The sequence below is a fragment of the Euwallacea similis genome, chromosome 4, assembly GCF_039881205.1.
Source record: "Euwallacea similis isolate ESF13 chromosome 4, ESF131.1, whole genome shotgun sequence".
Classification (NCBI taxonomy): domain Eukaryota; kingdom Metazoa; phylum Arthropoda; class Insecta; order Coleoptera; family Curculionidae; genus Euwallacea; species Euwallacea similis.
The window spans coordinates 1,994,112-2,017,395 of record NC_089612.1 but is presented as its reverse complement, the minus strand read 5'-3'; the positions used below and the strand labels follow the sequence as shown (position 1 = coordinate 2,017,395).

Sequence of the window (23,284 nt, the reverse complement as noted above, 5' to 3'; positions counted from 1 at the left end):
ACGTTTATAAATTGCGGAACCTTCTGCGATTCTTCTATAGTTAGTTCTGTGAAAGCGAGCGTACACAGTGAGCCAGAAAGCATACCGAGACGTTCAAGTTCAAAATGCTCCGGCAAGCATTTGTATTGTGTATTTTAGTCTTGGGCATTAGGGGTGATTATTTCAAGTGAGTAAACCAAACAAATCCTTTACCCTTCACTTATCTTTGCTGTTTTCGAAAATTCTCTTCTCTTTTTATCTATACTTTAGTGCAACCAAAGAAATAGCGCCCACAAAGAGTATTCCGCCAACAATAATTGTTTTTTTTCCACTAATTCATCATCAATTAAAGCTATTCGACCGTGAAATAGTTGATAATGGAAAATTGTTCGTAAGTTAGTTAATTTATGTTAATTATCATTAGTCATTGCAACATGGAAATTGTCACAAATCCTCCGTGGCCGCTTCTAGAACGCCATTATCATTGACCGGAACAACGCAAACAAATAAGTTCAAGTTAAATCTTATTATACAGGGACAGTTTTTATCTTTGCTGTGGACATTTAGAAGTTATTATCTTTTATGAATTGGGACAGTACAAAGATACCTATCATCTCCACTGTAATGGATATACAAACTGCATTTGGGTTGAGAAAAATTGGCTCTATTATTCAGAAAGTAAACCGCTCAAAACATAAATGGATCCCCTTTATATAAACGTGCGATAAGAGGTTCCTTCTCGGTTCTGAATAGCAGAATTGTATGTCAACTGATAGAAACGATCGAGATTGCTCAGTATCTTATTTTAGGTAAAATTGCTTTAAAGCTTCTCTTCAAGATTCCAACTAACTGCAGGACGGCAAAAAGATTGTTTTATTTTTGTTTGGCTAATGGACCAAAAAATAAAAATTGCGGTTTATTATCTTAAAAAAACAATAAACCACTGTTAAATTATCCAATTGCAGCCTTCCGCCTCATACCTATGTTAAATTCAAGCGATCAGGACTTTAGATATTTTTGAAAAGGTGTCTTTACTGAGCCTGCCTTTTGAGACTTCGCTAATTGTCTAAGTTATTTTTTCAAAAAAATTATACTGTCGAAGTTTAATACTAATACCTGTGGATCACCTCTATTATGATATTCACGTGGTGGAAGGAAATTGTCATTTTGCCGGACAAAATCCTTTTCTGCCTAAAACAATACATCGATTTTAAAGAAAATGTACTATAGATAAGCATATCAATTTTTTTTGTTTTATTATGATTACAAAAAAAAGGTTTTTGTTTGATTGACTGTGTTGGAAAAATCAAAATACCGGCAATTTCGCCTGAAAGATAGTTTTAATGGAGTCCAGTAAAGTAGTCACTGTTCGTTTTATTTACTTACGTTTTTTTTACTGTGTCTGATAATATCTTACAAAAAACCTTTACTCAACGTACAAAACACTGGTCAGTTGAATCTTAAGAAGAATGCCATCAAGCATCACATCGTAACGTGTTGTCTACCAAGACCCAACGGTTACCGCTTTGGAAAATTCGTCCATAGAAGGATTCGTGAAATGGTTTAAGTTTACGATCTAAATATTTAAAAACATAAAAAATGGATTAAATGGAAGAACAGACAAGATTTCTTACAAAATGAAGCACATAAATGAAAACAAAGGGGTGCATAATGAAAACTTTGTTTCATCATTACTATGGAATTATTTATATCTATTGTAGATTAATTTTAGAACAAATGCCATAATAAGAAAAGCGAATATCAGGCAATAATCAAAATGACCAATTTTCCAAAAAAAGCAAAACGCCATTTTGTTCTTAGAACTTTACAATGTTGATTTTTCACATATCTAGTTTTGAAAGAAAGTTTAATCCCGGAAACATCATCGTGGTCGACAGAACAATGCCACAAACTGCTTATTTTCCACAAAAATTTAGCGTTTTTTAATATTTTGGAGAGAAGAAACAGATCGACTTTCCAGATCTAGGTTTTTGGATTAAATTTCAAACTTGAAAATATCAGCATAATGTTTAAAAAAGAGTGCTTTTATCTTCAATATTCTTTAAACCAATTTATGAAAATTCATTTTGAAGAAATTTTCAGACCGAAAAAGCCAGCAATAATGCTGAAAGAAACAGTGCTAGAAAATGTTATTTAAAATACTAAAAAACTCATATTTTTTTAATACTATTTTGGAGAGATCAATTATTGGAACGATTAAATCTGGTGCCATTTTGTCTTGAATATTATACCTTACCTGTTTGTAGGGGGGACATTTTGAAATAAAAAAGATGTTTGCCAAACCATTAATTAAGTAATCTTTACTTGTCACTTATTTTGAACCAAAAATAATCTTAAAAATTTTCAATTATTATGAAAAAGAATCTAGATCTATGATCTAAAAGAACTAGACGTAAAAAAAACAATTGTAGGTATTCCCTTAAAATTGGTCCCATTTTTTTGGCGGAAGATCTCTATGTATTAGTGTCTTTCTGATGTAACTTTAACGCTAGAGATGCGTTATGGACCAGTGCAATCAATGCCTATGCGACATACAAAATCATGGAGACGTCATTTCCTCCATTTTGTCAAACAGGGTAGACAAAACTAAATGCAGCTGAAAAAAGTCATAATGTGGATTTCGCCATAGGTTTTCGGATGCTCATCATTAAGGGTTTTGGTTTTAACTCACAGATAGACCGAAAATTTGAAGATTCATGTGTTAGAAAACTATGGCTCTTTTATCCAGCCCTACATCACCTGGAACTGAAATCTGGAAATTTTTCTGTGCTCCGACTGAAGAGAAAGGTCAAAATATAGAACTTTCATAAACTCATTGTTGCTGTTCAGATGTTCCTCTTCCAGAAATTTTGGAAGATTCGATGCTCAAATGTGTTTTTTCCAGGAATTTATAATTGTTTTGTTCCATGGAATTTTCCTATATGTCTCTTTCTACTAATCACCAGAGAAAGACATAGGGATATCATCAGGATTGTAGTTAATATTGGTCCTTCTCATCGTATCGATTCTACTTGATTTTATACTATAGAATGCAAATTCGGAGTTTCTGGAAAAAGAAATCAATGATCTCTTAGGTAAGTCTTGAGTCTCCTCTCAGATAAAAACCTCTGAAAGATGGTTCAGTTGCTGGAAGATACAGATATAAACATGAAACGTGCTATATATTTGATTAATGTGTTCAGATGTCCGTTGTCGAGATTTTTACCGTTGAAATTTAGAATGTTTTACCTTTGGCAGTTTTCTTCTTACATTTCTCATTCCTCTGCTAAAATTTCTGTTATAGGCTTTTACATTTCACTAAAGTGTTTCCTTCCTTTTACAGAACAGGTTAAGCAATATTACGTTATGAAGCTATGCAGGTTGTTTCAGAATTGCTTGGCACTCTGAGGTATGTATTCTCTAGTACAAAGTAAAAAAAAATCAAATAAGCATGTTTAATCTCGATCGTTAATGGAGTTCCACGGTGTTTCCAATTAAGATAAAATTAAGTTTTTATTTTATTGTGTTTGATCTACTGCAGATAGAGCTTTCAAATTTTATATGCGTATTAGGTAATAAGTGCTGCTTAATACGAAAGTACACTGTCTCCAACTACTATACAAGGTAGTGTATTTTCTAAGGTCTTGGTCCATAAAATCCTTTAGTAAAATTTGTTCGTACATCACTGGACAATTTTAATAATTTTCTCAAGTTCTTCAATCTGCTACTTAAATTTTTTCTCTCTTGATTTTTAATCGAATTCTGCTCAGTTAAAGTATTTTATCCTCAGAAAACACACTACCTACTATAGTAGTTGGAGACAACCTACTCTCGTATTAAGCAACATCTATTACCTAATACGCATATAAAATTTGAAAGCTCTATTTGCAGCAGATCAAACACAATAAAATAAAAACCTATTAAAAAAATGTTTTTCACACCCTGTAACTCCGTTACCGATCGAGATCGAACACATGCTTATATGATTTTTTTTCTTTATTTTGTGCTACAGAAAACATACCTGAAATAATGCCGTGCAATTCTCAAACACCCTGTATAAAGAAGTTTTTATCAAATGATCAGAGATTTGACGGTTTCTATTAAGCCACAAATTCCTATTTTAAGGACTTCATTGACATTTTGCACTCTTAAATTTCCTTTACCTTTTGCTTTTTGCAGCATATATTCACCGTATTCTCTTTGGCTGGGTTCCTCCAAACCTCTCTATCGCTATTCATGTAAATCGCTTGAACTTTTTTCTGAAGATTAAACCCAGATTATTGCCAATCAAATGTGGTGATTCTAAGAGAAAAAAGTGGTGCTATCCATATATCTCATTTATAATCTTCTCGGTGAACCCCCTTCATAAATAACTAAGAAATTTAGCACATAGGGACATGTTTTTCATGTATTTCCCCAACATCTAGAACCACTAGCCTTCAAGATATATGAGTGTTTATTAACCTGAACTAAATCAAATAATTTCCCCCTCCTGATGTACCATTAAAATGGTTCCAACCCCTAATACGGGCCCCAAAGGATCACATCTGCATCGGTGCCAATATGCGAAATAATTGGACTTCGACAACTCTCATGATGTTGAAAGCATGTTGCTAAAGTCTGCTTTACCTTGCTAGTAATGCAAGGAACTTTTGCCTTAAGGTGGTTAAAAAGAGGGATTTAGTGGTTTTTATGGCCTTCTGATCACAAGAAATTATCAACCACTGATTTCATGTCAAGCTAAAATTAAATTTCTTTGCTATCAAACTGTAGTTTCAGATTGGATTTTGGGGGAAAATAACGTTTGGTTTATATTATTTCGAGGACTTTCTATGAGTAATTCGCTTAAGCAGGCATTTCCTTTATTATTAGCTTGAGGAACGCCGTCAAAAAACGCCAAAATTATCGTAAAAATTACTTCAATTGTGTGACTGTAGCGGTGCGGAATATTTGGAAAATTTTGTCTCCATGTTGCCTTTCACTTCATTTTCTGGTGATCTTCTTCTTATTAAACCTGACTTATGGCACCTCATTTATAAGGAAATTTCATGTGCCAAAAGGCCCAGAAAAACATTGTTAAAAAGCGTAATAATGGCAAAACAAAAACCTGATTTTGTCACTGTAACGTCCGGGAAACCTTGACAAATTCTTAAGACCATCGCCATCTTGTTTTCCACTTTCCGCTGTTTCTTATATAAGGCAACGTTGCCGTTGTTACAAATTTCTATTATAATTCTAAGAGAAAAGAAGAATTGAGATAAAAGGGGGCTGATATTGTTTTGAAAATCAAAATGGCTTTGGACAGATACTCATTTTAACCTGCACGTCTTGATGAGGATTGTAAATCTGAATCTTCAATTTTCATCTCATACAAGAAATTGTAGTGCCTCTTTTTCTCCGTTTCTTAAGTCAAATACGGGAGCACTTTAAGCCTCAAAATGGCCCCCTATCCAAAACTATTATAGTTTTACCTCTAGCCACACCTCTCAATTGAAAATAATCAACATAGCTGCACGACTGTATTTGATGTAGCGGCTGACTCATATTTTTCTTGGAAGCAAGACAATGAAGTGCACGAATTTACATAATTGTAGATTTAAAACGAACAGTATTAAATCGTCTTGTTTGGAATTTCAGCGACCTCTCGTTCCTGGAATGGGACCAACCTTCAATTTTCAGTGGAAGAAACGCGGCGTCCTCCTCCGAAAGCGTGGAAAGAGACCGCGAACCTCTTTCTCCGGACTTCCAAGACCCCAGTCCTCAAGGCACTGAGGACAAGCCTGTTACTGGTACTTAGTAAGAAAACAGTATTTCGCATGTGCTCAAAAACGCGAAATTTCAGCTGCCCCGGAATCTGGGTCCACAGAAAAACCTTCAGACACCCCTGTATTGAACCCCAAAAAAGAGACCCTGGTGCCCAAGCATCCTCCTATTAATCCCTTACTTCCTGGAGGAATTATAAACGTAGATGCAAACTCTGGAGGATTTCCCTCTTTCTCCAGCCCGTTCGGACCGGAATTCGACTTCCCACCTCTTCCAGGCCTTCCCGGTCTGGACAGACCTGCAGGTGGGATTGGCATCGGCGGTCTCTTCGGGATGGAGAGCGGCAGCAGATGGTGGAAGGGGTAAGCCATTGTTTCTGCGGCGGACTTTCTCTGGTTATGATAAATGGAAATTATTTACAAACAAACTTTACAATAGGGGAAAAGTAGGCCTTTTAGGTGATTGAACTTGAAGAAATCTGCTTTCATATTCCATGTGGGCTTTGTTTGCGCTGAATATTAATATAGTCCGGTCAAAACACTGGGGACGGTCTTGCAAATTTTTGCTTTGCTCCCATGGCTTTGACCTAGTAGCGAAATTTTATTTCGATTTTATTTGAAGCGACTTAGGCCGGCTTAATTAACCGATAAAGTGGGTGCTTCGGGTTTTCAAAGATCGGACAAAAATCGGCAAATAAAAACCGTGCATAGGTGCTTTCACAACTGTACTTCGGGCTCAAAGTTCATTAACCAGCCTGTTTGCTATTGCCTAGGCGTGCTAATTGCAATTGCTGACTACCAGGTGTAAAATGACACACATCTTACGCTGGCACTGCAACTAATTAACTTTTAGAATGTGTGCGATAATTATATGTGTGAATATAAGTCATTATAAAGTCTGTTTTCCGAGTTTTTCCCCTAACGCCCACAGAGATCAACGGACTTATTAGCACATGGGTTTTCTATGGCACTTCTGCTTGATGAATCATTATTTCGTCCTTTTTCGCCGATTACAACAAATTATCGATTAATTTCTAATCGGCAGTAGTTGACGGTGAATGTGTGTTAATTAGCAAATGAGGAGCAATGTCGCGCATTAACACAGTCATTAGGCGCTCTTGGTGGTTGTTATTATTGTTAAGTGTTCGTAAACCAATTAACTCTCGGTCTAATTTCATTAAATATTCAGTCACTGCCTGGATGTTGAAGAATGACTCAAACATTGTTATGTTTATGTAATGAGAAGCAACGGATTCAGAAGGGGGCGGTCGCTCTACGGAGTCCACTCAAAGTCCTTTGAGACCTAATCCGGGTCGTTCAAACCGGACACCCTATGTTTTATTGCTTCATTACTTTTTAATGTTAGCCCTTACCGAACGAATGCCGCCATAGTCGCGACATTATAAATACTCATATGTACTGGGTGTTTTAGAAAAAGGATTCAGGAATGAAGGTGTGATTCCTTGGCTCATTCTAATCAAAAAAGGTCCTATTAACATGGGTTCGCAAACGCACTAGATACAGGGTGTCAAAAAAAACACGATCAAAAACAGTTTTAACTTTTCTTTTTATTTAAATTAAATATAGACTATAGAGATAAGGAATAAGACTCTACATGTCCACCTGCCATTCGTACACAGAATTCATATCTTCGCCGAAAAGAAGCTCTTATTCTTTCGAACAACCCTGAATTTTATCTAAATGTTTGGTACTCATTTTCTATTCGCTGCTGTAGTTCATCTACGTTATTAATTGGCCTCGAATATACCAGTTGTTACCAGTTACTAAATAACATTTGCAACATTACATTTCCATGAACAGAAATCTGTAACAACAACAACAAAGACAGCGACACCGGAATTCTTTTTTTTTGACGCCCTGTATCTCGAAAACGGTGCGATTGCACACCCATGTTAATGGGAACTTTTGTATTGGAATGGGCCAAGGAATCACTTCCTTCATTCCTGAACTCTTATTTCAAAACACCTTGTATATGTTCATATATATTTACACAGGGTGATTCATTAACAATGAGGCAACCGGAAGCCGGAGATATTACATATCAAACGGTGACGGTTCAAGAAAACATGCCTTATCCGAAAATTGATAGTTTCGGATATACAGGGTGTAAATGAAATAGGGGTATATATTTTAGGGACTGATTTTACATTCGAAAATATGAACAAACGTTGGTATAAACATGGGTCCGCAAGTGCCTTCTACGAGAGTTACGGCCCTTCGAGGGTGGCTCCCAAGAAATGCGAAATGGCATGTGGAATCAGAAAGGAAGCTACGTTTACTTAACATATTTCTGTATCCTTTGACTTTTATGATAATTTGACATCAGAATATGATTTCTTGTCTAAAATTAAATAGAAGAAGTATTTTTGATAAATGATCGTAGGACAAACCGTTTCGGAGACGTGTCGCCGTAAAGGAAACATTGCAAAGTGAGTGTCTAAAAACAATTCAGACTTTTTGGGAATTCCCAATTTCAGCAAAAAAGTAGGCCTGAAGGCTGATCGTAAACCGGGGCGACCATTCCAAAATGGTTTACAACCTGGAATTCCCAAGAGGTCTTTTATCTCTATTGTTTGCCGGAATTGGGCTTTAATTTAAGACTCATCTGGTGTTTGCAAGATGTTGGAATTCGGATAGCATAATTAAAGGTCGACAAAGGTCAGTTCCCAGATTGTGTGGATCTAATAAACCCATTAGGCGCACTTTATTACATCTACCATGCGGCAAGGAAAAGATTGGATTGACCATCAATTGGGGTATTGTCCTTTCATCCTCCTTTGTCGGCTAAGACGGTTCCACCCCCCTCAGAGGGATGAAGCTGAGCCAGTGGGAATAAAGAAACCGTGAGAAGTTTTCCATCAGGAACTCAACAAAGAGCAGTCTCCATCAAGCTCTCATCACGGACGGTCACACAAGAACTGACAACATAAAATAAAACTAAGTTCCACTCTTACAAACACTATATACTAATTATCAAAGAAATATATTTAATAAAGCAAATTACAAGGGAATCAATTCAGTTTTTCTCGGACTGAGAAAAACGAGAGTGGTCCTTCGGTGGTACACAAAACCTAGAACCAGCCGCGGAAGTAGATACCACTAAGTTGCATCGGAGTCTTGGAGAGGTTGGGTTGCAACCATCCCCGACAGTGAAAAAGTGAAATTTGGTAGTTTTTTAATTTATTTTTTTTATTGATTTTGAATCTGATTTTTTAATCTTTGTTATCGTTTCATATCTTCTATCAAGAAAATAAGTTTTGTTTTGTTAGACAATTTCACTTTCCCACCTTGCAATATTTCCTTTAAAGCAGCATGCCTCTGAAACTGTTCGTCCTACGATAATTTATTAAAAATTCCTTTTCTGTGTAATTTTAGACAAAAAATCATATTCTGATGGCAAATTAGCATACAAGTTAAAGGATACAGAAATATGTTAAGTAAACGTAGCTCCCTCTCTGGTTCCCCACGCTATTTCGCATTTCTTGAGAGCCACCTTCGAAGGGCCGTAGCTCTCTTAGGAGGTTTTTGCAGTCCCATGTTTATACCAACGTTTCTTCAGATTTTCGAATGTAAAATCAGTCCCTAAAATATGTGCCCCTATTTCATTTACACCCTGTATATCCGAAACTATCAAATTTCAAATAAGTCATATTTTCGCCAACCGCCACCATTTGAGATGTAATATCTGCAGCTTTTGGTCGTCCCATTGTTGATGAATCATCCTGTATATGACTTATATGTTCACATATTACCTATGATTACTGAAAATTTCCATAAAATCAATAAAAGCGATATTAATGGTGCACTTTTCTCGCTCTAGTAACAAAGCAATTGATTTGTTAAAATTCAATCTACTGGTCATTGTTCCAGAAAAATGCTTTCGTTCATTAAGACCGAAGTGTTTCTTCATAACCTCTTCCTATAGAAGTCTTCAATTCTTCGAGCAATCTTCAGTTGAATGTGATTAGGTCGTCTGTAAAACATAACAGACCGTCGCTTTTCATTCATCTGAAACTGCGTTTAAAACTATTAAGCGTTCCTGCAGCAATATGAATTACTAAAAATACCACATATTAATAAAAAAAAAGCCGTTCCAAACCTAGAAAATCATAAACATGAATGCCCTTTGATAATTTCAGTAAGAACGTCTGCATAGAGCGAGAGGAAAGCACTGACGACGAAAAGGACGAAGACAAACAAGATTCTGAGGAGGCCAAAAACAAGACCGAAACCAGCACCGAAGTTAGCAGCAGGGAGCCCAACTTCTTTTCTACCTCGATCCGACTGTCAAATTGTTTCGAAACTGAGAATAAGTACGAGTGCGTCACCAGGTATGTGGCTAAACAACTTGTGTATTTCGCATTCGTTTTCCTCTTTTATTTTAAAGCATTTAAAATCAGAAAAATCTCACTTACTACAACCTCCGGTAAGTGCCTAATTATGCCATTTACCGGGTGATTCAAGAAGGTGGATCACTTTTATAACGTTTTTGTTTTTAAACTTAGAAAGTTGAAATTTGGAGGGAAGCCATATGAGAATAGAGCCGATTGATTGACATTAATGACGTTTATCTAGCACTTCCGGTTTAACCGGAAATGGCCTTAACTTTCGATTTTCAAATGGGATGCCCTATAAAAAAGATAATTTTTTCCTGAATGTTTTGATGCCAAACACAACGTATGTTCATTTAGAAATGAACCGTTAATTCATTAAAATCATTAATTTAGAAAAAAATACAATTAAAAAAAACAGTTCAAGGAAAAATAATCTTTTAGAAAATCGCAATGAGTCAGCATGTTGCCATTTGAAAAACGGAAGATAAATGGGAAAACTGTTTTTCGGCATTTAAATTGCTTATAAAAGAAAAAGTACTCAATAAATTGACAAATTAGTGTTTTTCCTCATAATTCTGACTTAAAAATTTTGCCTAATACATATACCTCTGTGGCGCAGCTCTACATGAAAAAACCACAAACAATTTTTTTCTTTAAAACGACATATTTTTAGGCTAAAAATGGCCTCCAAATTCCAAAAAAGAAAAAATGTACAGGGTATTACATTTAAAAATTGAAGGTAGAGTTCATTTCCGATTAAACCGGAAGTGCTAGATAAACGTCATTAATGGCAATCAATTGACTCTATGCTTATATAGCTTACTCCAAATTTCAACTTTCTAAGTTTAAAAGTGAAAAAGTTATAAGGGCGAGCCACCTTTTTGAATCACCCGGTATAGCAAAGAAACGTACGGAATTCTGTTCATTTTGCATTAGCCACGGTGCTTCTTGTGTACATTGAGTAACGTTGCTTCATAAGAAACCTAACTGCTTAAAAAGTGATAATAAATTTCAACAGTCAGTTACTTCTACGTTGAAAATAAAGGAGATTTCGGGCCTACAGCTATCGCAATGGCCAAATCGCTGTTTAAAGTAATCTAATTAATCATCAATCGGATATTAAATTTTAATTTCACGCTTTCAGAGTTACGGCCTTTGAGAGCAAATTAACAACCTTAAAATCCCGTTATTTAAATTGATATTATTTGCTAAATTTAACTGTAGATGTTGATTAAAAAAGAAGCGAAATGGGAATAATGGTGATGTGATTGATCATGGGGATCAAGGCGATTTTGTTGCAAAAGAAAGGGAAGTATCAGATTTGGTAACGTAAAAGAAATTATATTTCGTGGTGGGTTTTAACGTCCATTTAGAGTTAAGATGCAATTAAATTCTTTGACGTTGCCCAACGGTATATGCTCTGTGCCTATGAACTGAGGCTCAGCAAGAAGTTCGAGGGCCCAATCAGATTTATAAATTCAATCTTCGAAATATGGACATCAGAAAAGTCTAAGGATATTTTTATAAACAGACTAAAGTTCTTCTCAAATTAATTCGAAAATGAAGTTATGCATATACAGGGTGTTTCTAAATAGATGATAAAAATTTTAATGGGCGAATCCTGGGCCAAATTTGAGACGAAAAATTCATGTAAAGATGTGTCCAAAAGTGCTTCGTCTTCGATCTACAGGGTGTTAAAAAACAGTTTTTCGTTTTTTTTTAATTACTTGTTTATTTTTTAACCGAAACTTGCTGAAAATTTGCACGTATCATACGCCGAGTGTTTCCTACAAACGGAAATTTTCGGACTTTGATTTCAGATACGAGGTGATGGAAAGTATTACTAAGTACATATTACTTTATTATTTAAATTGATTGATGTGAACACCCTTGGCTATTAACTCGAATATTACCTTTACCATCAATTAAAGCGGAATTTTGAAAGAGACTGAAAAGTGAGAAAACTTATCGCGGATTTCAGAAATTTATCTAAAAGAACCAAAGTATTAACAGAAAAAAAATGTGATAAATGAGAGCTCAAGACCCATCAATCTGCATCACCCTGCATATGAAATCAAAGTCTGAAAATTTCCGTTTGTAGGAAACACTTCGGCGTATGATATGTACAAATTTTCGGCATGTTTCGATAAAAAAAAACAAAAAGTGTTTTTTAACACTGTAGATCGAAGACGAAGCATTTTTGGACATATCTTTATACGAATTTTTCGTCTTGAATATGGCTCAAGATTCACCCATTAAAATTTTTACCATTTCCTCAGAAACACACTGTATAGTATTTTAAGTATTAATATTCGTTCTCCAATTGCGTAAAACATGGCCTTCTATTTCTCTGAAATTGTTGGCCTGAATAAACTGTAGTTATCTCTAGAAGTAAATACTCGACAACTTGATTCAAGTTTGAGAATTGAAATTTTTAAATAAAGCAACAAAGAACATTAATTTCTAGGTATTTTATGCACCAACATGGGCTTGGGGAAAATGGGCTTTAACACTTTGAAATCTAAAGCGAATCTACTGATTTTCCTAGATTTTCTAGATGCAATTCAAGTCACTTTCAGAAGTTGAAATTTAACTCGAAGATTTGACAAAATTTGAAAATAAAACTTTCAAATAGAACAATTAGGAACGTGAATTTTTGGACATTTTAAGCACCAACATATGAGCTTTAACTCCTTGACATCCGCGCTGAATCTGCGGATTTTTCTGGATTCAATTCAAGCCATATCCAGAAGTTAAAACTTAACTCGAGGATTTGACTAAATCTGAGAATTAAACTCCCAAATAGAAGAATGTAGAACGTTCATTTCCGGACATTTTAAGCATCAATATGTGGTCTTTAATTGCCTTAAACAGGAGTTTAATCTGTCCATTATTTTCCAATTGCCGAACTTAGTTACCCCTTACGTTACGTTGCAAAATTTGATGGCAAAATGTGATGATTTGCAGCCTCTTTTTTTCTCTTTGTCATGTAGGTGCTGGAAGTAAGTCAATATTTATATAAAACACTTAAAGTCAATTTTTCCATCAATGGATAAATATGCGTTTAAATACTTACTTGCTATTTACTTTTTTTAGAATCAACAACCATGGCGTAGTGAAAACCTTCACGGTCCGCTACAAGTGTTGCTACGGGTTCAAGAGAACGTCCGACGGATGTACCAAACAGGTATGCCTCGTTTCTTAATGCAATTTTCAATTTCACAAAAATATTATTGAAAAAATTATCCTTCGAATAGAGATTCGAAGTCTATACTTCTTCTTCTGAAGCTCTTTTCCGACGTATTTCTCTGCCTTCGTACTAACTAATATTATTCAAAAAAATTACTCTAATAATCGCCCATTTAAGCATAACAATCACTTATATAATTCCAATTTCAATATTGTTTTATACCCCACAGGTCGACCTTAAACCTGTCCTTCAAACTCTAGATGACCTGAAACTGGATGACTTCAGGGGGATGATTAAATCTACATCTCTGGACAGCACTTTCGAATCTGGCAATTTCACCATTTTCGCTCCTAATGACGATGCTGTTCACGACTATAGTGACAAGCTTAATGATATTGTAAGTTATGAAGATGTGAAAGTTTAGTTAGTATTTGAGGTCAATTTACGTGGGGTTTTTGTAGAATACTGTAGATCCAGCAAGGAGACGCAGGGCAATTAAGAATGCTTTGACTTCGAAAGATTTGGTCTTGAGTCATACTGTGGATGGGTTTGTTGAGCTTGCTGATTTGGAAAATGAGCAAATACTTCAAAGGTATTTTACTATACTCAAACTTTGGTACATTTTGTGTCGTGGAAGTTTTACTGAGTCTAAACGTACCCATAAAATTAATTTCTCTTATGCACTTTCCAGACCTAACTGTGGCATTGGATGTACGGGGTTGGTCCGTATATTTAGACAATACCTACTGCTTTTATTATAGAAAAGAAAAAAACTTTAAATGTAAAGGTTGTAGGGTTTATCCTAAATCGCCGGAATATGTTACGTAACACAACAAATGAATATTGTAAAGTTAAAAAAGGACACAAATCCTATAAGTTTACAATGAAATACCCTGTATATTTTTATAAAAATTGAATAGACCTTTATTTTCCAATCTCAAAAATACATAACGTGTTGACACTTGGTTTAGCCGTTTTCACGGTATTTGCATTTCCAAATCGGGATTATATCATTTTTCCAAATCGCTGTTGCCATTAATAAACAAATGGACAGAACGTCATTAGTAATTATTATTCACTTGGCTGTTACATCACAACAAACAATTTCAACGAGTGTATTCTAACCTATGGGACCATTAACTAGCCTCAAAATAGCCATGATCTAACCCCTTCAGATTATTTTCTATGGGGCTATCTAACGGATTAAGTCTATAAAGAAAAGTCAAAATTTGGAGGATTTAAGAGAAACGATCCAAACAAGTATCGATTCATTAAATGAATGTCCTGAGTTTACAGAAAATATGTTGAACATAACGGCGGGCGCATTCAGCAATTATGAATTTTGAAATTTCCATTATAAATTTACCGGCTTTGTGTCCTTTTTTAACTTCACAATATTCATCTGTTGTGTTACGTAACATTTTCTGGTGATTTAGGATAAATCCTACAATTTTTGCATTTAAAATGTTTCTTTTTTTTATAAAAAAAAAGTAAGCGTTGTCTAAATATACAGACCAACCCTGTGTAGAAATGTGTTTTTCGTCAACATTGAAAATGTCTGTAAATTGAGATATTACTAAGAAAAATATTTTTTGCACTTTTTTATCAATAAGATTATTGATATAATCTACATCTGTCTCCTGTTTTCCGGATAAAATTAATCGATTTTTAATGAGGAACGAAAAGGTAGTCCTCACACATCCTTAATATTTACCATATTAGAAGGAATTGAACGTAAATCGGAACTTTGTCTTTATTATAGAAATATGACCTCCCGGAAAATCAGCACTCATTCATTCCCAATTTTCAACGTGTATTAATTTATTGAGTAAATTATCTCATAAACAATATGAGCAATGAAGAAAGCCAAATAAAAAAGGGAAAATTCCAAATTTTCCATCCACTTAATGAATACCTGAAGGTTGTTCTTTGAACATTGGCCTTTTATGTACGAAAAATTTAATGTAAAATATCTTTTGCAGTAAAGACGATCAGAAATCTACGATAAGGATCAACATTTACCCCACACACACTTATGAGAAGATGATGACCGCTAACTGTGCAAGGGTGAAAAGAGGCAATGTCTTGGCTAACAATGGAATTGTCCATATTTTGGATAGAGTGGTTTTGGTTACAAGCGAAAGCGTTGAGGATATTATTAAGAACAACCCCAAGTTGAGCAGTTTCAGAAAAGGTTTTTAGAGAAGATCTAGTAGCGCAATCTTGCCATGTCCCACAAACGTAAATTTATAATTTCCAGCCCTAGACAATACTGACATTCCTAAAAAATTCAAACCCACTGGTCATTACACCATCTTCGCTGCCACTGACGAGGCCTTCAGCAAATTGGATGAGATCCAGAGGCAGAAAATCTTGAATGGAGGTGGTTGCGCGTCCAGTAAGAATTCCCATCAGTACGCCCCTCTTGTTATAAATTTATCATGAATTTCTAGACATCTTGAAGCATCACATCGTGGCCCATACAGTGTGCTCTTCAGCTATAATAGGAAACGCTACAACTCACAATGTCGAAGGGACTATCTTGAACATGGAAAGGACTCTGGAAGACGAGCTCATTTTCGAAGGCAAAGCTAAAATCACGCAAACAGACATTATCGGAACAAACGGTGTTGTTCATTTAATCGATACTTTAATTATACCTGAATCGGGTTAGTCTCCAAATAACTACCATAAGTATTTGGTTCATAATGATTTTTGGTTGGTTTCAGGCCAGTACATCGGAAGTGTCCTCAAGGCCCACAATTACTCAAAATTCCAGGATTTGGTCCAGAAAGCCGGCCTCACTGACGAACTGAATAACTTTGATAACGCAACGGTGTTCGTGCCTGTAGATGCTGCTTTTGATAATCCAGACACCAAGAAACTGATTGAGGAAATGGGGACTGATCAAGAGAAACTGAAGGAGTTGGTGAGGTATCATGTGGCTGACAACCAAGTGGAATCCAGCGACATGTCTAATAATATGATGATCCCCACCAATGACCAAGGAAAGGAGTTAAGGGTTAATTTATATTCCACTGTGAGTCTCTCAAGATTTGTGATACAAGAAGTATATCGCTTAGTTGATTGCAGCTGCCACTCTTCACAAATGTCATCAACAGAGCCACGATCAACTGCGCCCGATTGATTGGATTTGATGAAAAAACCTGCGGATCGACTGTGCATGAAGTGAGCCAGGTCTTGGTGCCTCCCAGCAGCAATATTATACAGATTATCGAAACCGATAAGAAATACTCCACTTTAAGGGATTTGTTGAAGGGAACAGAGGTAAAACTTCATGTTATTAAGCCAGATATTTTACACACTTGCGCCTCAGGTGGAAAAAATTCTGCAAGAAAACAACAGATCTATCACCTTCCTGGCCCCTAGTGATGAGGCCTTTGCAGCTTTAGAGGAAAAACATAGAACGATGCTTAAGGAGAACAAGGAGAAGGCGAATGAGATTTTGAAGAATCATGTTTTGAGTGGTAAGTTCAGAGTTAAAAATCAAAATTGTTAGTGAGGTTGCAATCAACTTTCATTTTCGAGATTTGAAGACCCTTTTAATGAAATTCTTCAGCTTGATTCATTGCAACCCATTCATTCTCTATTTTTTTCCTCCCATTTTTCAACCCGGTCAATCTGTTTCTCACATTCTCTTGCTCTTGAATATTATGCAAATTGATTGCAGCGTTTGAGCGAAGATATTAGGAAAAAGCAACCGTATTTGGCGAAAAACAGTCTTGTTTCACCAAGGCAGCGCACCAGTCTACACTTCATCACCGTCATCGCGATGGCTAGAAGCAATCAATTTGGTTTCAAACTTTTTCCTACTTTCCCCCCCTCCCCCCGTTATTCGCCAGATTTAGCCCCCTCAGATTATTTTCTATTTCCAAACTTGAAAAACTGGCTCGATGGAAAAATATTTGCCAATAATGAAGGAGTGGAGTCTGAGGTTGATGCCTATTTTGAAACATTTGAAGTTTTTTACTATAAATAGGATATAGAAGTCATAGAACATCGCTGGAAAAAGTGTGTTAATTTCAAAAAAGACTATATTGAGAAATAACGTAATATTTTCCTTTTTTTTTTTCTTTAAGTGTTAGATCAGTACTGCTGGGAGTGCCCTCGTAGGTGCAGGCGAAGTTTCTTTTCGATTTCTGCTTGCAGGATTTCCTCCGCAAGGCAAAAGTAAACATGTTCTGGACTCAAGAATTACTAGTCAGCATAGTTTCGTGTGATTCACATATTTTAATGGCTGGATCGTCCCCATCAAAATCACTGCTATTTTAGGCTTGTTTCTTGTTTTTCTTCCAATTTCTTCTCTATTGTTCTTTGGTTTCGGGATTAAGATTTAGCGACTTTCCAGATTTTTGGGAATGTCCCAATTTTGACGTACCAATTTACAAGTTTTGTCCCATGCTCAAAGTTTTCTAATAAGCTTGATGATCTCTGACGTTGAAACATCCGGGCCTGGTGCCTTCTTTGGTATGAATCTCTAAGTCGCCTGGATTACTTTCTCTTCCTGGAGATCTTTAGTGTCTACAATGGTTTTAGGCCACTTTACAACGCTATGCTGTGGAAAGAGTATTTCTATTTGTTTCATTGGTTCTTCTTCATTTTAAGATTTTAAGCAACCTTAAGCTTGTTGGTTATTGTTTTGTACGCCATTCCTCATGGATCCTTATTCAAATCTGCATAGAAATCACCCAAATTTTTTTACTTTCGTTTTTTGATTTCATTTTTTCAACGTGTTGAATCAACCAAAACTAACTTCAGATCAAACTCTAAAACTGAAAACTTCGATCAAAGCACAGAATCCGAACTGCACGATCTACTTTCAGAGGTTCTCTGCTGCTCGGGAGTTGGACCCCACACATGGGGCTTCAACAGCTTCGTCCCCACCTTGGGCGACCAAAAAGTGGAAATCGGTAGACTAGGAAACCAAATTCGAGTCAATAGAGCTGCAATCACGAGCTGTGACACCATGGCCGTTAATGGGGTTCTGCACACGATTAATAGAGTTTTAGCCCCAAGAAAGCGGCCTGTAACGGCCATGGGGGGCGGAATTCTGTTCTTTGACTTATAAACTGAGGTGTTGTGGTTTAAATTATAAGAATGTTGATCGTAAAGATCGGTGATGTGATGATCGGTTAATGATTAATTTTACTTTTAGATTATTATTTATTGTTTTTATTATGTAGTAATAGGGGATGTTTTCGCAATAAACATATTCCTGAGTGATTGTTCTTGCATGTTACTCACAAATACAGCAAGGCATTTGAGACGTTGTAGATGCATGGCTTTGAAAAATTCGAATAAGACAGAATGGCATCGGTCATGTTCAAATAAGTGGTGACTAAAGTCGCCATGAAACTAAAAACAACTATAGCTCCGCACAACAACAATTCGATCTTTTTACTGCAGACCCAACACAACCAGTCCCACCTCCGGTCTTCCAGTTCTTCTTTGAATCTTTGTTCATAATATTTAGCCAAATCTCTAAAAAAAAAATTAAGACTCCCCACTAAAGCAACCCCCCTTTCTACCTAGAATATTCCTCCTCGTGGTTATTCAAAATGGCATTCGAAAACTCCTCTCTTTGCAATCTTTCACTGAAACTCCGATGCATATAGCTGATTCTCATGTAGAAAATCGGAGGTAAAATGAACACCAAAGGCCCAGTGAGAGTTCCACCAATCATCGACATCACAAGGTCGAACCTGGGAACTGACTCGGCTATCACTATCGCCAGCACTGTTAAAATTGTCCTCAGAATGCAGCGCTTGTGATTGAATTCTGAAATTGTTTCGATTCTCAAATTGCCTCATTCGCAACAAGTCAGTCACCTCTGGAAATATTGAGACAATCCTCCATATGTTGGTAAAGAGTGCTGTTACTGACTGCTGAAGTGAGGCATAGCTGAATGGCTACAAGAGCAGCTGCGAAGTGTAGAGGCGTCGAAGTAGGTAGGGTTTCCAGTAAACTTGGTTTTATCGAACTTCCATACTTAAGGGCTGCTATAAGGGTTGTAGTGCCAGACATAAATAAAGTTGCTAAAAAAAGCTTTTGGCATTTCTGTGTAATAAAGTGAGTTTTAACATTACTTAAAAATCCCCCAAAAATGACCGATGAGAGCTTTGTTCGGTCTTCCATGTCCATTTGAATGGTCAGAATTATAGGGTGAATATCGAATTGAAACGCGACAATTCCGTAAGCCCCCATGACAAGTTTCCACAATTCTAAATTGCTATCGAAGTTCTCCTCCGGTTCTTCTGCAGTTTCCGTGCTAGTGGTAAACAGAAGACATGCGCATGTCAGGACATACACCGAGGTTACTATAAAGACGGAAATGGTGCAAAGAAGCCTGGAAATGGATTTTAAGGTTAACGTGAATTTTTCTGGTTCCCACATGACAAACTTCATATCTTTTGGACTGCCAAGCCATAAGACTGGGCACAGTAAGACCCCCAAAATAATGATCCAATAGCAGAAAGAAATGTTGAAGGTGCCGTCGCTGATTCTTAGTCCGAGTAACTGGAGGTTCTGAGCGGCTGAAAACTTCCATATAATATGTTATTGTCATAATGTGAGAGAAAACTGCAATTTTTCTCAAATCGAAAATGGAGGAAATGTCTTTAGAGATCCGATGAAGCATCTTATGAGAGTTCTAACGTAGACATTTCTAAATTCACGTACTCCCCTGGGCCGAGTTTAGTTAAAGCATAAATTTGACTACTTATTAAAGACATACAGACCCACCTTTGAGAATAACACTGTAACTAAATTTAAATTCCTTTTACAATTTTTCTAAATTTAGCAATATTTAAACCTAATATTCCTGTTTATTCATAAGATTCAGGGTCAAGTCACGTACGCCTCTGGGCTGAGTGGAACTAAATCTCCAATTTGACAGGTTATTCAGGACATGCAGGGCCATCTCTTGGAATAAAAGAGCAACCAAATTTTGATTCCTTTGGGTCAGTAACAATTTTTCAAAAATTAGAAAAATTTTTTGCTCATTCATTAAATGTAGGTTCGTGTCATGTTTAAGGTTTTCAAGCTTTTTTAATAACCTCAAGTCAATCATTTTGAAGAACCCCCAAAGAGTTTCAAAATCATTAAGTAGCGTTTCTAAACGTTTAAGACTAAATCACAAGTTGGCTAAGCAACATCTTCAAGTAAGGCATCAGAACGGTTTAGGTGCCTTACAGCTTGCTCCTCAAATAACACTTAAAACCGACTTGTTTTAAAACGTAACTGAGGAAATGACCTCAGGAGCTTCAGTTATTCATAAAATATTTTTAGAATTCGACAAGTGCTAAGGTAACGAATTTCACAACTTCAGTAGAATTCAGAGTACTCTCTGTGAGCTTCTTTACAAAAGTTTGAGCTAGAGGAGTCACGAGAATATCTCTCGCGGCTTTGAAATGGTTTCGATAATATCCGACAAGAGTTTTGAGACACTCAAAGGTCTCTCAAAAATGTTAAGAATTTCTCAGTCATCCCGCATGTCTGAAGCCTCGAAGTGGCTCAGAAGCTTCAATAATGTCACAAAGCTCTTTGGGTGCGCTTTAGAAAAGTGGATATCAAGAAAGCTGACAATCTTAAAACGTATGAGAGCATCCCAGTTTTTCAAATCTTTAAGAATCTTAAGAGGACTTCAAAACTCTTCAGATCACCTCAATCGACATCTAGAAACCTCCTGTTGGCTTCAGCAATCTTGTGAACGCTTTAATAGTGTCTCAAGCGTTATTTCAATTTCTCATAAACTTAAATAGAGACAATTTCAAGGATTTACAAAATATGAAAAATCTATGAGAACTTGAATTAAACTTTAAGAGCATTTCAGGAGACATAAGGTTGTCTCAAACTTCTAATCCATGTTTGCAGAGCCTCGAGCGATCATCTCAGCAGTCTCAGGAACGTTTCAATGGTAGTTTCCAACATCTCACAAATTTTTAGAGCGCCTAAATTCAAAACTCCTCGAATACTCTTAAAATCATCCTTGTTTCGTGCATTCACCGGTACTTTTATCCCTTTTCTGCACCCATTTTACTTACCCACAATCAAATTCGGGATACCTGCCCCAAAAACTGTGATATCAACCAGAAAATTCACAAACCAAGACCAAGATTTCCCAAAAGTAATTTCTGCCAGAGCAGAATAAGGGTAGCGGTTTTTCCTGGTTATGCTCGAATCCATTTCTTCTGCCAAATTCCAGCATTTTCCCAGCAATCCTGCTGTGTAGATTTGAGTTACACAAACCAGGCTTATTATCGCAATACCGTAATAACCTTAAAATAATATAAAAGATCGATTTGCAAGGCAAATTTAAGCAAATTTACCGCAATCTAGGATTGGCTTTGGTAATGTCACCACTGGGAACACTCCAAAGACATCGACCACACAAATAATGGAAAAAAACACCGAGAGCCCTTTTCTGACCTCATGTCTAGATAAAAGGGGAGTTGATTCATTCGTCTGCATGTCTCAAAAGATACTTGAAACTGCAGCTATTCGGCTTCTTGTTAACTGAACCTACTTATATAGAATTTCAGGTGAAAGTCTATCTGGGGAATCGAATTTCTACTACAGGAACGGACTTCAAATTCATCAAAATTTTAATTCGACAGTAACTTCTACACCTTTTTCTGTGCTCAGAATTTTTTCGCCTGTTCTCAAAGAAACAAATACTCTACAGGGTGTTTCAGAATTGCATGGCACTATAAGAAGAAAGTTCATATAAGCGTGTGTCCAATCTCGATTAGTAGTGGAGTTACAGGGTGCTAAAAGTTAAGAAAAATTAGACTCTATCTTCAGTAGATCAAGCACAATAAAATAAAAACTTATTTATTTCTTAACTTTTAAACATTCTATAATTCCGTTACTGATGGAGATCAGACATATGCTTATATGATTTTTTTTCTTTATTTTGTATTGGAGAATACATATTTTAAGTATTGTCGATTATTGTGGAACAGCCTGTATATGATGGCATAGAGGGGTCGCTATCTGGACTCTATAAGCACCTGTAAAATAGAGTTGTATTTGAGTAGATTTTAGGCTTAGCTTAAGAACTCGAAAGCTTTGAAATTTTTCCATAATTTTTATCTTCTTCTGCAGACTTGGTAATGTTTTGAATTCGAGGCGTTATTACTTCAGTGGAAATGACCATATAGGAGGTAAACAAGGCTGTAATGAGGGTGTATATGAAGGACCAATGAAATTTGGCATTCCTTAAGGAAAACTGATGAAAACCAGAGAATTATTTTAACAATATTTCTTACCGCAACGATTACACCTTCAGGGATCATAAAAATCTAGTTTAACAAGAATGGTAATAAACAACAATTTAGCAAGAACAGTAAGAATCTAGTTAGTATAACGAAGTAATGTAATAGTAATAATAATAATGTAACCGAAATTTTCTGATATAGGCGAAAAATCCACCAACGCTTTTCACCAAATATAGGGTGAGTTTCACTAGCGATACATTCGGATTGTAAAAATACATAAAATTTTACGGAAATATCAATTTTCACATAGTGTTACCTTTTTTTAAGGTTTCATAACTACCATGCGATTTTCTATCAAATTAGACCTTGTGGAAGAAACCTGGTCAGCTACAAAGTTATATTTTTGGAACTTTGTTGGGATTCAGAGATGCAGTTTTCCCACGATTACAGAAAACTAAATGACTTTGAAAAAAATTGAATTTTCTTTATTAGAAAGGTCATGACATTTATTATAAAATGAAATCACGTCAAAGAAAACTAGTCAACTGAAAAGTGCTTTTTTTCGTGTAGTAATTCGAACATATGGGCCAGTATTGACAATATTGTGGATGCGATTTAGTCAAACAACATTGATTTATCCTCCCTTCATCTTAAAACCTTCTTGTTGCTATATTGATCAAGGATTGATTCAGTTAATGCTTGTAATACTAATCAAACTCTAGTTTGGAGTGTACCTCATCAGCACCAATAGTTAATATA

At 36.0% G+C, this 23,284-nt stretch overlaps 3 protein-coding genes across 3 annotated transcripts in view; 2 read left to right on the top strand and 1 right to left on the bottom strand.

The window, feature by feature from the left end:
- Positions 1-23,284, top strand: part of LOC136408666 (protein AF-10-like) — a 56,869-nt gene that overhangs the window by 8,247 nt on the left and 25,338 nt on the right. The window lies entirely within an intron of this gene.
- Positions 19-18,530, top strand: mfas (midline fasciclin). Its single transcript, XM_066389789.1, has 14 exons — positions 19-166; positions 5,617-5,768; positions 5,822-6,104; positions 9,902-10,093; positions 13,193-13,283; positions 13,516-13,683; positions 13,748-13,878; positions 15,269-15,480; positions 15,547-15,684; positions 15,740-15,955; positions 16,016-16,326; positions 16,380-16,574; positions 16,624-16,774; positions 18,131-18,530. The coding sequence occupies exons 1-14, from the start codon at positions 105-107 to the stop codon at positions 18,373-18,375; spliced, it is 2,547 nt and encodes an 848-aa protein (XP_066245886.1). The 5' UTR covers positions 19-104; the 3' UTR covers positions 18,376-18,530.
- Positions 18,147-21,891, bottom strand: mah (mahogany). Its single transcript, XM_066389802.1, has 7 exons — positions 21,635-21,891; positions 21,350-21,583; positions 19,708-19,840; positions 19,394-19,653; positions 19,136-19,342; positions 18,836-19,085; positions 18,147-18,788 (listed from the first exon to the last, which is right to left on the bottom strand). Exons 1-7 carry the CDS (start codon positions 21,774-21,776, stop codon positions 18,548-18,550), a joined length of 1,467 nt encoding a protein of 488 aa, XP_066245899.1. The 5' UTR covers positions 21,777-21,891; the 3' UTR covers positions 18,147-18,547.